At 41.2% G+C, this 17,259-nt stretch overlaps 1 protein-coding gene and 1 pseudogene across 2 annotated transcripts in view; one reads left to right on the top strand and one right to left on the bottom strand.

The window, feature by feature from the left end:
- The first annotated feature begins 911 nt into the window (after nucleotides 1-911).
- The window catches only part of LOC146500163 (olfactory receptor 13C2-like), a 34,343-nt gene continuing 17,995 nt past the window's right edge, over nucleotides 912-17,259 (top strand). The window contains exon 1 of one of the 2 annotated variants that reach the window (XM_085134852.1): nucleotides 912-1,646. In XM_085134852.1, coding sequence (XP_084990978.1) covers nucleotides 1,038-1,646 — 609 coding nt within the window. In that variant the 5' untranslated portion in view covers nucleotides 912-1,037. Of the gene's footprint in view, nucleotides 2,029-17,259 lie in introns of those variants that run through there. The other variant, XM_085134851.1, reaches the window with a different exon arrangement.
- On the bottom strand, nucleotides 10,797-15,610 carry LOC146500164 (uncharacterized; annotated as a pseudogene).

The raw sequence follows: 17,259 nt of genomic DNA on the forward strand, positions 1-17,259 counted from the left end.
TAAAAAGCCTGTAGTGACAGATGTAGGAAAAAGGAAGACTAAAGCTTGAGAAATACCAAAGGCAGAGCTGGAAAAGATAGGGAGAGTGAAGGCAGCTATTATAAAAGCTGGAGTTCCACAAGCTAGAGTGCAATGGGAAAAGTAGTACGCAGCATTTGAAACAATGAGCCAATCCTGGCAGAAAAGAGCAGGGAAACTGAACTAGATTACGCCTAGTGACCTGCAATAGCAAGTGCACTTTCTGAGCTGAGGATGAAGACTGTGCCTAGACTCAAGATAACGATCAACCAAGATGCTATTTTCCCACCTTTGCAGATGTGAATGGTGCTCTATGTAACATTTCTACTGCCAGTGTCACTAAACCAATGAGCTCATATTCGTCACTTTCACAGTAATCCTAGAAGCACTTGGGTCAAGCATGCACGCAGAGTAAGCTCCCCATGGAGAAGAAGGCTGTAAGCCAAAATCAGGGAATCCTAGATGGATGTTCAATAGTTAACTCAGGTGCAGAAAGCAGGTCATGAGAGACAGATCCGGGATCAAAAAGAGGTACAACAAGATGTTCATAACTGAGTCTCTTGAAACCACCAAATAATGGTTCACAGCTCGTTCTGCTAGGGTGAAGAGAAACTCCAGAAAAGCAGAGACAGACTACAAGAAAGCCTATGGCTCAATTTCCCAAACATACTGGATACTGGAATGCTTGGCAATGTACAAGACTAATAGTGGACTAATTGCATTGATCAGTAACTTAGGCGGGCAAGAGAATAGTCCTCCACGGTGAATTCGAAACTTTGTTGATTCATCCTCTCTGGAGAATGAATCAACCTGATAAAAACCTTCTTAAGACTCACATGATTTATTATGTACATGTGGTTCATGAATGATAAAGATATCAGATAGCTTTATGAACAGGACACACAACACAGGGTTTATGTTACTTTAATTTTGTTTAGTTTGGTTTGGTGTTTTAAATTTTTTTATGTAGTCTGGTTATTCAGTTTATCTTTTTTATTAAATAGTTTTTGAAGACAATAATGGATCAAGAGTTAAATTTTACATATGTAACTCTGGACTGGTATGTGGACATTAACAAGTACAGATATGTTTTCTTTTTTATTATGTTTTCATTATATAGTCTAATAATCTGCACTAATTCTACTATTGTGTACATAATCTGGATTCATAAAAACCTTCATGAGCCTATGTACATTTTCATTGCAGCTTTATTACTGAACTCCGTTCTTTACAGTACAACTATTTACCCAAAACTCCTGATTGACTTTTTATCTGAAAAACAAGTCACAACATATTCAGCCTGTCTCTTTCAGTTTTTTATGTTTTACACTCTAGGTGGTTCAGAGTTCTTTCTCTTGGCTGCCATGGCCTATGACAGATATGTGGCAATATGTAAACCTCTGCAATATCATATTATCATGAGAAAAACCACTGTGAGTATTTTTCTGATCATAGCTTGGCTTGTACCTGCTTGTCATATTGCAGTCCAAGCAATAGGGAGTGCTAACATTAAACTATGTGACTTTAATATAAAGGGAATATTTTGTAACAATGCAGTTTACACTCTTCTGTGTGAAAGATCAAGATTAATTACCATCTTTGGTGTGGTTGCTTTACTAGATCTTGCAGTACTTCCTATGCTCTTCATAGTTTTCACTTATACAAAAATATTTATAGTCTCTTATCAAAGATGTAAAGAAATTCAGAAGAAAGCTGCAGAGACTTGTTTACCCCATCTTTTAGTTTTAATCAGTGCCTCTGTGTTTTTTGTGTATGATGTAAGCATTGCTCGGGTGGAAACAAATTTTCCAAAAGCTGTACGGATAGTAATGACATTACAAGTAGTTCTGTATCATCCTATTGTTAATCCATTCATCTATGGACTCAAAATGAAAAAAATTTCAAAACACCTGAAAAGGTGCTTTCCCAGGCCACAATCAATCCTTGAATTAAAAGTAAATGCCTAGTACAACATTGCTGTTATCTTTTGGCTGCAGTTACTTAAAACACTTTTCATATGACAACATGAAATCATCCAAACTACCATGTTTATATATTTTATGTATGAACAAGAAATGCAAGAAAATGTAAAGTTTAAAACATATCACTGTTGTGTATTTGAAGAGATGGCACTGGCATTTATTTATTTAGTTTCTGGATATTAATATTAATAATGATATGTGTTGATAGCATCTTGTATTTTTATTGTTAGAGTCGATTGAATTAAACAAAAAAATTCTTAACATACACACCAAAATTATTTATTCTAATTATTTATGAGGTTTTTCATTAGTATATTTAGGACTAATAAATAATACTTTACTTTGGAAGCAAATTTTGAAACTGAACAAATCACTGGATATATAACATGGAAACTGTGTATGTGCCAGTTCTTCAGTCAGATCCAAGGTATCCAAGGTAGCTCAGATGAGTAGGTGCCCTTCAGAAGTACATTTATGTTTCATGTTAGCTGCTACTGAAATCATCACACATACAATTATAAATAGATAAATTCACCTGAAACAATGGAAAAACCAATATGCATTTGGTGTAAGCAGATACAGGCTCTCTGTTGTTTTATGTGCTAATATCAACAGTAGTTCGGTGATGTTGAATTTACAATAAACCTTTTGCCAACATGAAAAATGACATAAGCATAAACAGTGTTGGGGGGTAATAGAATACGCGTACCGGCGTTACTGTATTCCGTTACAGTTACCATTTAAATAGGTGATAATTAGGAGACAGTTACTTTGTTGAAATAAATGGATTACATGGCAGTCTTTTCCTGCTTCACATTTTAGGCTATCCCCTCTCCAATTTTGGTAATTCGATGCATTCCCAGAAACCGAAACAAAAGGCAAAATAAGAGGCTCTAGTGAACTTAGAACTTTTCATTGTCACTGTGTAGTTTCTTGCACAGTGAAATTGGGCAGCAGGACCACAGAGGTGCAAAAGTAGATAAGAAAAAAGCAATATATGTATGTATATATATATATATATATATATATATATATACATTGTGTGTGTGTGTGTGTGTAAACTATATGCATTGTGTATGTGTAGAAACACTGAACCAGAAACAGGCCAGTTATATATTATAATAAATAAATAAGGGTTGGCGTGCACCACACACTCTCTTTTTTTTTCTTTTTTCTTTTTTTTTGCTTGTCCCGTTTGGCTCTTTTGCCATCAGAATTATTATTAAAGGCGAAGAAAGATGCCCAACGGATTGACTTTACCAAATTGACCATCCCAGCTTTGCCGTAATGGTCCATTTGATTGACCTTTTATTATTTATTTTATTTTCACTTGCTGAATACGGGACAGACTTAACTGGGGGGAAAAAAAGGGAGAAAGAAAGAGGGAAAGAAAAACAGCCGAGAAGAGGGACGGGGGAGAAGGGAAAAAAACAAAAACCAACAGAATAAGCAGAAAAAAAAATACATATATCGATCACTTGGATCACCTGTTGAGAAAGAAAAAAGAAAACAAGCAGAAGAAAACAAGAGTAATAGAATAAACCACATCACAATGATATATGGGAATTTGACAGTAAATACTAAATATTAAACATTATTGTGCAGCACATAAGATCGACAGCACAGTGTGCTTTGAGGTAGGAGCCAAAAAGGGTGTAGTTTGTGTGTGTGATCACCCGTGTGTACACCTGTGAGCATGGACACGCTTGTTTTTTTTTAAAAAAAGGTTCCTTCATGTAATGATCTGCTAGAGGGTGTGGGGGAGCCACACACACTGCCCCGTCCTCCAGGGCATGAAGCAGGTATGGAGGAGATCAAAACTCCAGACATCCAGAGGCCCCCAGAACACAAGAGACCAAGGAAGACCAACAGAGGGGCAGCCGTGCCACTGTCCCAGAAAGAGCTAAGGAGAGTCCCAGATGAGGGGTCACCCAGCAGCCACGGAGCAGAAGCCAGGGGGGGTTGCAGTGATGTGCCCGTGAGCTCCAACGGCAGCCAGCTGTGCCTGAGTGACCGAGCCCCAGGCCGAGAGGCCGGGGGCACCCCACCTCCGAAGTGGCCCGAGCGAGCCCCAGGCTCCAGGCCCCGATAAGAAGCCACCAAGGAGTGAGCCGGTGTGTCCCCGGACACAAAGAACCACCAATGCACCGATGTCTGAGGGCGTCTGCCACCGGCAGGGGAAGTGGTGGGGGGGAGATAGGCCTCCATACCTTAGAGCACCTGAGATGTCCCTAGAGAGGTGGCGTCTGATACCCAACCTGACATATAGACACAGACATACAGGCACACACAGATACAAACATCCATTCCCACCCTCAAGCTCTCATATGCAATTACTCAACAATCAACCAACGTGGAGACAGACATAGAGAGACACTGTACACACAATCACACTCCCCAAGCGTGCTCTACGAACCGGGTCTAGGTACCCTTGCCCCTGGAGGGGGGAACTGCACCCAGACCCAGGTGGTGCTACCCTTTTCCCTGCGGTGGGGAGAAGCAGACCGCCCCGACTCCGCAGCAGCAGGGAGGCCCCACATTCCAGACCCCAGTCGGACGGCCAACTCCTCCTCCTAGCCCCCCCGCTCCAGCAGGCCGCAGAGAACGGGGGTGAGAGAAGACTCCTAACCTCCCTCCACCCGCTCATTGTAGTGTGGGGTGTACACCTCATACTAACACCTCATACTAATGTCCTTCTATCGAGCCACCTCTCAATTGTGGCTCGATAGAAGGACATTAGTATGTCAGTCTGTTGATGTTCCATCTCAGAACCCTCAGGAAATGGAGGCACTGCTGGGCTTTCTTCACTAGGACTGATGTTTTTGTGGACCAAAATAGGTCCTCAGATATATGGGTACTGAGGAACTTAAAGGAGGGCACTCTATCCACATTTTTATGGAAAGAGGAGTGGGATCAGTTCTTGTCTTGTGGAAGTCCATGACCACTTCCTTGGTTTTCTTGGTGTTTAGGGTAAGGGTATTGTAGTTACACCATTCTTTCAGACAGTGGACCTCATCTCTGTAGGCAGTGTCGTCATTGTTGGTGATGAGCCCCATCAGAGTGGTATAATCTGCAAATTTGATGGTGATGTTGCAGGGATTTCAGGGGGTGCAGTCTCTGGTGTAGATGTAAGTGTACTGTTAATGTTCATGGCGTCAGTTACACGATGGACCCATAGCCAACATAATAGAGCCAGCAGTGCACGGGCAGGAATTCGTTTCTTACTTAGAAATTCAGACACCTCTTGATATTTAAAGAAGAAAGGGATGGGTGGAATCTGATTGTTTAACACAAACTCTGTTTGCCAGCAACCAAGCTGCTCTCAGCATCAAAAGACTCCACCTCCAACCTAAAAAAATATCAGGAAGTAAGTTCATTTTTAAAAACTAAAGTTAGCCTACTACAGTTACTTTGTTTTAGTTGTTATAGCTACCTAGACTGTTAGACTTGATGGAGAGCATGAACAACCTGCTAGCTGCAAATAATTATTTGCAGTTCTGTAAACACTAACCTCAGCTAACACCAGTTAACAATGTTAGCTCAGTGGTGAGTAGTCTTCAGTAATAGTAATAAATCACACAACAATAGTATGTAGTTGTAAAAAGCATGACAATATATTAAGTAATCCAAAGTATTCAGAATGCACACACATTGTGTAACTTAATGGAATACGTTACTGTTAAGTCCCTCTGCAGCCCCTAATCATCTCAATGTGTTCAGCTGGTGCTAATTGGCCACACAGGTGTGGATAAAAGCATACCTGAGGCGAGCTTCCCGGGGAGCTCACTTGTCTTTGCCTTGGTGGCACCAGCCATTTTAGCCAACCTGGTATTCCATTTTAAGATAAAACCTCTTCTCACTAACACTCTGGTATTCATCTTTTTTTTTAATGTTGTGGCTTTTGAGCCTGGTTGTAACATAAGTGGGGGCTCGTCCAGTAGTGATGGGCAGATGAACCTGGGCAGATGAAGCTTCAGTGTGCATGCGCCAACCAGCGTGCAGCCTGTTACAGTCGCTCCTGCTTTTTCTCTTAGTTTAGCTCTGTTTTCTTACGTATTCTTTTTTTTCTGACTTGCATTTTCATCCGTTTATTATCTTTTACTCAATCATGCGGATTGAGAGAGTTTTTGTTCTTCTGGTGGCCGTGGAACTATTACTTTTATCAAGGAACGGGACTGCGGCACATCTCCTACACTCACGGACTGTTTACTCCAGAGATCAGCTGATCACCCTGATGCCGGCCGGCTCGCTGGCCAGACCCGCAGAAATACCAGCTGAAATTTGTAGGAAAACACATCGGGGATGCAGAGGTCAAGGACAGAAGAGAAGAAAGAAGGAGACGGTGAGACAGCGGAGGCTCGAAGGATCGAAGGCTCGAAGCGGAGGAGGTATAAACCGTGTCTGCCATCTATCGTAATGGGAAATGTGTGATCGTTATCGAATAAATTTGACGAGCTCTCAGCACTGGTACGGAGTCAGAGGGAATACCGAGAGTGTAGCCTGATGTGTTTCACTGAATCATGGATGCACCAGGACATTCCCGACGAGAATGCTTCTGTGGAAGGCTTCCACACTGTTCGGGCGGACAGGGACAGCATCGCTAGCGGTAAGCGGAAAGGAGGTGGGCTTGCTGTTTTAGTTAACAACCGGTGGTGTAACCCTGCCAACATAACAATCAAAGAAAGGATTTGTTGCCCAGACATTGAACTGTGTTCTGTTGGACCGTATTATTTACCCAGGGAATTCTCTCATGTCATCTTGGTGGCTGTTTGTGTTCCTCCCTCTCGGGTGACTTCAACCATGTATCACTGGACAATACACTACCAACATTCAGACAATATGTGGACTGTCCGACCAGGGGAGAAAAAATTCTAGACCTATTGTATGCTAATGTCAAGGATGCATACAGCTCCTCCTCCCTCCCCCCACTTGGTAGGTTAGATCATAACCTGATTCACCTCACCGCCCGCTGGAAGGTCCAGGTGTTACTAAATGACAAGATCAGAGAGGCTAAGGACAATTACAGGAGGAAGCTGGAGTGGAAACTCCAGCAGAACAGCCTGAGAGAGGTGTGGAGGGGCATGAAGACCATCACTGGATTCAGGCCAACCAACAGCAGGGGAGCTGAGGGAGGTGAGAATAGAGCTAACAAGTGGAATCTGTTTTTCAATGGATTCGACACTACAGTGTCTGCTCCCACCCCCACAACCTCACCTGTAGTCAGCCTGGAATCCAGAGCCACACCACTGTGCCAGCCTCTCTCTTCACATGGCGCTGTTGCCTGACACCCCTCCCCCACCCATCACCTTCACTCAATACCAGGTTGAGATGCAAATGAGGAGACTTCACTCAGGCAAGTCTGCTGGACCAGACTGAGTGAGTCCCCTCGTCCTCAAGACCTGTGCCCCCCAGCTGTGTGGAGTCTTTCATAAACTGTTTATGCGTAGTCTGAGTCTGCAGAGGGTACCAGTGATGTGGAAGACATCATGCCTCGTCCCTGTACCAAAGACGCCACGTCCCAGTGGCCCCCAGGATTACAGGCCCGTGGCACTGACCTCCCACATCATGAAGACCCTGGAAAGGCTCATCCTGGACCAGCTGCGACCCATAGTAAGACCACATCTGGATCCCCATCAGTTCGCTTATCAGCCTTGTCTCGGAACTGAGGACACCATCATCTACCTGCTCAATCGTGTCTACACCCATCTGGATCAGCCGGCGAGCACTGTGAGGGTCATGTTTTTTGACTTTTCTAATGCTTTCAATACCATCAGGCTGACCCTCCTTGGTGATAAGTTAGCAGCGATGCAGGTGGATGCTTCTCTGGTGTCCTGGATTGTTGATTACCTGACAGGAAGACCACAATATGTACGTCTCCCACAGTGTGTGTCTGACAAAGTAATCGGCAACACAGGGGACTGTCCCCTCCCCCTTCCTCTTCACCCTCTACACCACAGACTTCAGCCACTGCACAGAGACCTGCCATCTTCAGAAGTTTTCTGATGACTCTGCGGTGGTTGGATGCATCAGCAGGGATGATGAGACAGAGTACCGGACTGTGGTCGACTCCTTTGTCACGTGGTGTGAGCAGAATCATCTGCAGCTCAATGTGGCAAAGACCAAGGAATTGATAGTGGACTTCAGGAAGACCAGGAAACAATTGACCCCTGTTTCAATCCAGGGGGTCAGTGTTGACATTGTGGAGGACTATAAATACCTTGGAGTACACATTGACAATAAACTGGACTGGGCTAAAAACACCACAGCACTTTACAGGAAGGGCCAGAGTTGTCTCTATTTTTTGAGAAGACTGAGGTCCTTCAACATCTGCCAGAAAATGCTCAGGATTTTCTACGAGTCTGTTGTGGCCAGTGCAATCCTCTATGCTGTTGCATGCTGGGGGAGCAGGCTGAGGGTAGCAGATGCCAACAGACTCAATAAACTAATCCGTAAGGCCAGTAATGTTTTGGGGATGGAGCTGGACTCCCTCAAGGTGATGTCAGAGAGGCGCATGTTGTCCAAAATAAAGACAATGTTGGATAACACCTCCCACCCACTCCATGACATGCTGGTCAGTCACAGGAGCACGTTCAGTGAGAGACTGAGAGTACCGAAAAGCACCAGGGAATATTTCCTGCTTGTGGCTATCTCCCTGTACAACGCATCCACTTAACACACTGTGTACTGCTACAACTACATGTTTCTTTTTCAGCTATTTATTAATAAGTGACTTTTATATATATATATATATATATATATATATATATATATATATATATTGTACTATTCTTAGTTAACATATTGTCTGTCTTGTTAATGTTTGTTTATAATGGAGCACTGTAACAAAAAAATAATTTCCCCCAGGGATCAATAAAGTATTCTGATTCTGATGAAGCACTGAAGCTTTTCATCCAATTGGTTCACCCCAGGACACCTACTGGACGTCAAAATATTAGTTGGCATGAATTTGAACAGTGTGACATTTTGCACACAGCCTGTAAATGTCAACAACAAAAGGAGTGTGTAAAACATCTATATTGTAGTGATGGCAGTATACTGATTATATTTATACTGGCAGTATGGAAAATGATAATTTGGAAATGCTTAAAATGGAAATGATCATTTACTGTGAAGTGAGGTGTGGTTGGGGTGTCGACAGTGGTTGTAATTTTGTAACGTTGAGGTATGGACAGCTACACACTGAGGCTTTGAGCCTCAGTCCTGCCTGTTCACATTTTATTCAGTAAAAACTACATTTTCACTGCTTTTATGACCTTTTTAGTGGGGAGAACATAGCTAGGATTTAATGATTTAACAAATATTTTAAATCCTTTGTCCTCCGCAATGCTAAATGGCTGGGAGTCCTCAATCACCATGCTAACCAGGTCTTCATCTATTTGAGATTCCTGCAGTCCTCCTGGGAAAACAGAGGCAGCCGTTAGTACCATCAATTTCACTGGTAACCTCACACTCTCACACTCACAAACTGACAAGCTGGACAACTGATGGGAAGTCTTACGCAATGATCCAGCATCGGAGAGAGCTCCACCATACTCCTAAGTAGCTCCTCTGACGAGCCTTGATAAGCTGCAGGTGTGATCATTTCCTCAGGTGTGGCCAGCCTCCAGACGGGACACACCCACCAGGCCTGCCTGAAACTAGGGCTGGGTATCGTCACTGATTTCTAGAATCGATTGGATTCCAATTCACAAGGTCCCGAGTCGATTCAATCCACGATTCGATTCAATTTGAATCTGGGAAATTTTGACAGTCAGAAATATTCTAATTCAGATCAGTACATTTACATATTTTTGTATCTATAAAAAGGAAGCTGACACACGCAAGACTTTATCAAAGGTGTAAGCATCACAGCAGATGCCTTTGTGTCAAAGTAGCTGAAGATAAAACACAGAAAAACATGAAGGTGATTTTTCCTGGCCTGGGATTTTATAAAAATATTCTGCAGTACATCAAAAACGAAAGAAAACCATTAATCAACATATGAACATCACCTCTGAAGTTACAGAGGTTTTATTAGAAACATGGCTAAGCGTTTTGCATTTTGCATAATTTTAAAAAGTTTAAATTTGTTCAGAAGCCTATTGAACGGCAGAAATGAGGCTTTCTTTTCGGAAGTAAGTGAAAGGAAACAAACAGCGTCCGACAGGCTGTAAACAACGGTAGACTTGTGCGTAACAAGCAAGCGAATGACACAGAAAACTGATTTTTAGACGGGAAACTGTTCTTGAAGTACAGAGAGAGAGAGAGAGAGCTGTGTATGAAGTGTGATTTTATTGTGGTGGAAGCAAAACAGGAAAAGTCAGAGGAAATTAATGACGATGTTAATGTGAAGCGTAGTTTCGATCTTCTTTTGCTGCTGGTTTGGTCAATATTGTTTGGAGATACATCAAACTAACAGCTTTAGAATCAGTGCAAAAAGGGCGTGAACACAAAGCGCGGACCCGCCGACAGATCAGAATCAGTGAGCTGTCAGCTTTCAGCCCCGACTGTGTCCGTGCCGTCGGGTGAGAAAGGTGACATCTCACTGATTCTGATCCGCGGGTCCGTGCTGTGTGTTTACGTCTTCATGCAGAATCCGTGTTTCTGCTCTCATTTACTGTCGTGGTTGTGGTCAACCACTGTGGTGGTTGTTGAAAGATTTCACCTGAGATTCTGGCATTTCGGGAAAAAATAAATTTATATTAAAAAATCGATTCAGGATTTTAATGAATCAATTTCACGTTATCCAAGCCAGAATAGATTTTAATCGATAAATCGATTATAAAAACCCACCCCTACTCTTCAACACAAATTACATGAGGTTCGTCTCTTGTACACAAAACTTGAAAAGCATTAAAATGCTCATTCAGACACACTGTTTGCAGTGCAAAGGTAATCAACAACCTCTAATCCTTCACAACAACATGGCAGATCTTGTGAAAAACTGGCATTTCACAATGGAGTTTTAAACAAACAACTAAATCTGAACGGTAAATATTTCCATGGTGTTTTGCCCATCTAACATTTAACATCTTGGTGTTGATTGGTAGCTGAAGAGTCTCTGCTATCTTACAGCTCCAGTCCAATGCATTTAAAGAAAGCATTTTACCTGGTCCAGTGGTCAGACTCCTAGGGTCAAACGCCTGCCAAATGAAAGCAATATGATTGTTGTATGTTGTTGTTTTATTGCCAATGTTTTAGTTACATTTTTGAAACTTTTCAATTGTTTCTTAAAGAAGTTGTGGTTGGATCATTTATCAAGGAATTAGCATTTGTCTGGGACCTCTTGCAAATGAAACAAAACATTCCAGCTCAACACCCTTAATAGAAAAAAAAAAATCAACGCAGCATCAGAGCCCTCAACTCTGCAACCCTAGGATTCACTTTGGTTGTATCAACATCTATCTCGTAAATGGTGGTCTGCAGGAAGTTGTACATATTGACCAGATCGTGGTCATATGACGTACCAAAGACAAAGTGAGCTTTAAAAAGCTCATCAAAACAAGCAAGAGAGCCTGGTGACTTACAAGGTATTGCATGTTTGTCTATCACAATGAAGTACTTGTGAATCACACTCCTCTGAGTGCCCACTGCAAGAAGGTATGGTTGAAGGCTCTCCGCGATGCCATCGAGATGCCCCTGGATGCTAGTTCCCGTCTGTGACACAAAGACAGATAAACGTTCCAACATGATAAGACTTTGGTTAAAAAGCAAGAGGCTAACAGAATTAAGGACAGATACAAAACAGACAAAACTAGTTCAATTTTAACTGACTTAGCTTGTCAAGAGCATAATCTGTATATCTATATGAGTATATATACAGATATAATCTATATAAATATGTTAATTACCATGACAGTTAATTTGCTGAAATTGTAGCATTTCTATTTACAATGAACTTAAAGTTTGGAATGACTTGTTGTTTGTGTACTTTACTCAAGTGATAAAAGAGATGTGTGATGTTGCAAATACAGCCTACATATGGATGCAAGACATAAAGGCTGCTTGACTCTGCTGTATACATCTCTTGGTAATGACTAAATTCATAGTTGTATTTAAACATACACCTTTTAGTTCATCAGAAATATTGTTATCAATGTAAATATAACTAGTTATGTTTCCTTTACTGTAACTTTACCTTGACGAACTTCAAGGCACAGGCTTGTCTGGCTGAGAGCTTTCCTGGTCTCTTGCGGCCATGAGGTGATGGTGGTAACAGGTATACAAGGATCAAAATGGATGACATATCACTGTCCCATCCTGGAAACATAAGTAAATTGGAAACAAAAATCAGCTTCCAAAACACGTTATCTGCAATTGTGTTAACACTTACATTATAAAGTTTTGAAAAAAAAGTGACAGCAGGTGATGGTGTTGCACTTTCAAATGTTCCAATTAAAACATAACAATATAATCCATCTATTTTAACTCACCATTTTCCACTTCTATTGTGCATTGAGCATTTTGCACAAGGTACTGAAGGTCATGTGATTGCGTGAGACCACGGCTTTGTTTGAGGACTTTCTGCTGGTAGATAGTGGGCCGCTTCTCCAGGAACTTCGCAGAGGTGGCTTCATCGAACATCAAAGTAAAATCTTGCTCAATCTGCAGAAAAGATGAAATTAAGTTTTTGAAACTCCTTACATCAAACAACTTTATGTTCACTTTTTTCCTCACATGCACCTCAACTTATAAATGTAACAGTGAGGGAAGTTGAAGGTAAGATAAACATACTAATCCTCCTATATCCAGGAATCTTGGGAAGTCCAAAAAGATATCAGATGACTTCACTGGATCATGAATCATCTTTTGGCGATAGTTGAAGGTCTGCTTCATCTTCATCATAACAATTCCTTCATCAGCTGTATGTTTCATCAACGCAAGCCTCAGAACACAAGCTGTCTGTCATTAGGCAGTTGTCTTCTCTGAAACAGTCTCTATCAGATGTTGGGCCCCCTAACAGTGGATATGAATATGACAAAAATGTGACACCATGTCCTACAAGGCTTGAGAACTCAGCTAGAATTTTCATGCATGCAGTTTAGTCTCCAGATGAGTGAGACTTGAATTATAACTACTAACAATATTACATACCCCTTTGCGTTTTTGACATTCTGGGAGTCTTGTTTTGTCCATTAGAAGCTTCCTTTTGGATAAACTTCAATCTCCAAGCCAGATACCCACTGCCATCTTCTGCATTGTAAAAATGCTCCTAAAATTAAATGAAATATTTGAATTAACATGTTAAAATATATTTACACTTTCAATCTGAAAATTGCAGCAATTGAGCTCCCTTGCCCAGGACTGGAGTGGTGAACTCTAAAGGGATTTAAATAATGAGAGTTAAGAAAAGGCAGCACAGATGAAAGTCCTGCGAAAAGAAAAACATCTTTCAGCATTACTCAATCCAGAGCCAAACTGTTAAGAAAATTCTACATATATTTCATGCCTGAAAAATGTCGTACATCCACGAGTGAAGAGTAAATTGTTTGAACGTATTCTTTTTTGTACTTACATAGCCCAACCTGCTCCTAGGATCTGCCAGGTATGGGAACAATGTGATGATACCCTATGCACAGTTCTCTTTGACACATCTTGAAGGACTTGTCCTACACAGACAAACAAAGTGCAATCACTGTTGAAAGTCTAAATACCACCTCTAAGAAAATAAATGAATGAATAAATGATAAATGACTTTATCATATATATACTTATGAAATAACTATGTCAGCATACCCATGTTCACTTGTCATATGCACAACTAATATCTTGACCATGTCACGCCGTCTGCTATCCGTTAGGCTTTTTGTACGGGCATACTCATTGATGATCCTCTCTCCTCCTGGTTTGTTCTTTAAAACATCTTCAACCATCTAAGTAACAGTAAAATAGAGCAATATAATAATATATAATCAATATATCATAAATATTTTTCTTATGATACTAAAAAAGCTTTCAGGTTTGTTCTAGATCAAATCAAAGGTCTATAGTCACGAATATATGTTATATTTTATATTAAAGTATTTTTTTGTATAGAATTGAGGTTATTGGATATTCATGATCACTGTGCTTCAAAGCCACCTAAAGTTCTGTTAAAAAGCACAAATAATTACCCTTAAATTTGTCTGTCTGTCAAGCACACTAACTTTTTATGTCGCCGATCCGGTCTACAATATGCAGAGCTGTGCTGAAGGAAAGACAGCAGAATCTTGTGCTTTTATGACAGTGATAATAATACATACTGTATAATATATTCAAATTTGTGTCAACTTTCTGAAAGGGTATACAGCAAACTACATAGCTTACTCGGGCAAGAGAAGTGTCGTCAGCTCTCCGTCTTGTTGTAGGACTCTGTTCCAATAATATGGTGTCATCAGAGTCCACTTCAATTTCTCCACTGGAACTGGTAAAGGAGGTGTTTGCAGAAGAATTCTTAAACCCAGCTTCAGAAATAATTAAATCCATGTCAGTTTTTGAGAGCAGGGCTCCATGATGTAAATTAGCCTTTATATGTTTAGTGTTTCATGTCGTCTTGCCTTCTTGTTTAAGTTTGTATGATGGTTAGTGTTATTTACACAATCACAAACATTGTAGTACCCACCAAAATATAGGATTATTTGAAAACAAGTCAGTAAATTTATTAGCTTGCCTTACACAGAACATGTTCTACTAGCCAGGACTTAAAGCATGAATGACACAGTGGTTCAGTGATTGAGTGATTCTAGATTTATCTTTCTGCAGATGTTAGATTTTTCTTTGCTTAATTACAATGCTGTTACCAAGCTGACGGGACACTAAGCTGTTAAAAATTCCATCAGGGATCGAAACTCATCATTATTCCATTCCTGTGCGATCCTGAAAAAGTTTGGCCAATCTTAATATTTGGACCAAATAATTTGATAGGACAACTGACTGTGCTTGCGTAACTGTTCACACCCTCTCCACTTGCAACCAGGAAATAAACTGGACTGTGGTTTCTCTCCCCACTACCCTGTCAATTAAAAGTTTAAAAATGACGATGATGATGACATTCCAAGGTACTTACCATCTGGATTTGGACCTTGTGCTTGACAAATCTCTAGCACACCAAGGTTTTGTTTTTTCATAAGGAAATCAAAAACATCCTCATCAATTACAGTCTTTGAGTCATCAAAAACTTTGAAGTCCAAGTTTGGAATGTTGAACTTCTTGGCAACTGTGAACATTATAAAATTGCATTATACATTTGAAATTAATACCAGAACAAGAAACTGGTTCAGTTTATTTAATTTCACAAAAAAAAGTGAAATTAAATAAACTGAACCAGAAAAAAAGCCTAAACATTTGGTATAGCAGCTATTATAGCACCGTGCCCAAAGCTTGACTGATTCACACAATCTATGAAACACACTGGAAACTTTGATTTTTTAACTCACCACATTCCAAAAACAATGTGTAGGTCAGTTGGCCCTCAAAACAGATGTACTTTTGCTGTTCTCTATACTTTACACGCACAGCTTGCGTCCTTCATGATATGAAAAGGATATTGTTAAATAATCAGATTTATTACAAATACTTACAAAATTGAACAAAACACGCACATATATTCCTTGTATGTCTTACAATCTCATGATGCTCTGTTCTGATGAAAAAGCATGTAAAAAAACATAAGTAATAGAAAACTCTACATTGCAGCAATAGGAAGTTTGTATAATGCTAATCTAATACACTAGGGGCTACAGACTGCAACCATGCACACAATTCAATTCTGAGTAAAAAACATCTGCTCACCTACCATTTTGGATAAAACATTGGTGCACAGGATTTGTTAAAACACACTTCCCTGGTCAGTTATAGTACCTAAAAACAGCTATTCAGCAATGCTAAATTAAGTTTATTTAAATATATAGCTGTCTGTGAGTGGTCGAACAACATTAATTTTGTTGGAAGCTAACATTAGCATCAATCTTGGCAATTATGTAGCATGTAAGACCCACAAACTCAGAAGCTGTAATATAATACATGCACTACCCTTCACATAAACAAAAACTCCACATTTTATTCTATATTAAATCATTATTTAGCACTTTGCTCACTTACCTGGCTCATGCTGCCAGTCGCCTCCATTCCACTGCGGGATGAGAAAATGGCGGCAGAAACAAAACTTAAGAAACGAAAATGGGCATGGTCTTTCTATATTACGCCAATAGAATTTCCTGCAATAATGACTCTTTTAGATGAAAATTATGTTAACTCTGGAAAAATTACTCTCTCCATTTTCCTGTGTACCTGGTGGGCTTGTCTCTAGTCAAAATGAACCGATTTTTTTGTCCCACTCCAGCTGACCAGGTGGTCAAGGCGCAGACTCAAGGCACATCGTTTTCAGCGGTTGAAAGCCACACTTGTTTCTGTGATAATCAGAGCACTCAAGGCAATGATCAGATAGCAAAACAGCATCTGAGATCTCTGTCCAGAGGAGCGGAATCCTTGGAACATTAGAAATACTGCATAGTAAGTTCCCAGGTCTCTGGTAGAAGACCCCAGCTTGAGGGGACTCGCAGGTTGAATAGAGTCCAACCCGCAGCTATAAGACTTTGATCATCCTCATTCACATATCGAAACAAGAAAAAAAAAGAGCTTCTTATTTTTTGTATTTATATTTTGTCATAACGCCGACCTTTTGCCTATGCTACTAAGCCTCTACTAGTCCCATAGATTGAAAAAAATGTGTTGGCAAACACAATGAAGGGCATAGGACTATAAATGTCAACTGGTGTCACGGTCCTGGGTCATTTTGACCAGGACCTGGTCCAGCTTCAGCTTCGCTGGTCCAGCTTCAGCTTCGCCTGGTCCAGCTTCAGCTTCAGCTTTGCCTTCGCCTGGTCCAGCTTCAGCTTCAGCTTTGCCTTCGCCTGGTCCAGCTTCAGCTTTGCCTGGTCCAGCTTCAGCTTCAGCTTCGCCTTCACCTGGTCCAGCTTCAGCTTCAGCTTTGCCTTCGCCTGGTCCAGCTTCAGCTTCAGCTTCGCCTTCGCCTGATCCAGCTTCAGCTTTAGCTTCGCCTGGTCCTGCCTCGCCTGGTCCCTCCTCGCCTGGTCCTGCCTTGCCTGGTCCTGCGGTTGCTACGCCACCGTCCAATGTACGTCCAGCCCCTCAACATCGCCGGCCGCCTTCCAGGCCACTGGCTGGGTGTCGTCGCCGTCGCTGCCTTCCGCGCAGCCGGCCTCTGGACCTCGTTCGCCTGCGTCGCCGCTGCCACTGCCTTTCACGTGGCTGGCCCCCC

Source organism: Neolamprologus multifasciatus, chromosome 16, assembly GCF_963576455.1.
Source record: "Neolamprologus multifasciatus chromosome 16, fNeoMul1.2, whole genome shotgun sequence".
NCBI classification, from domain to species: Eukaryota; Metazoa; Chordata; class Actinopteri; order Cichliformes; family Cichlidae; genus Neolamprologus; species Neolamprologus multifasciatus.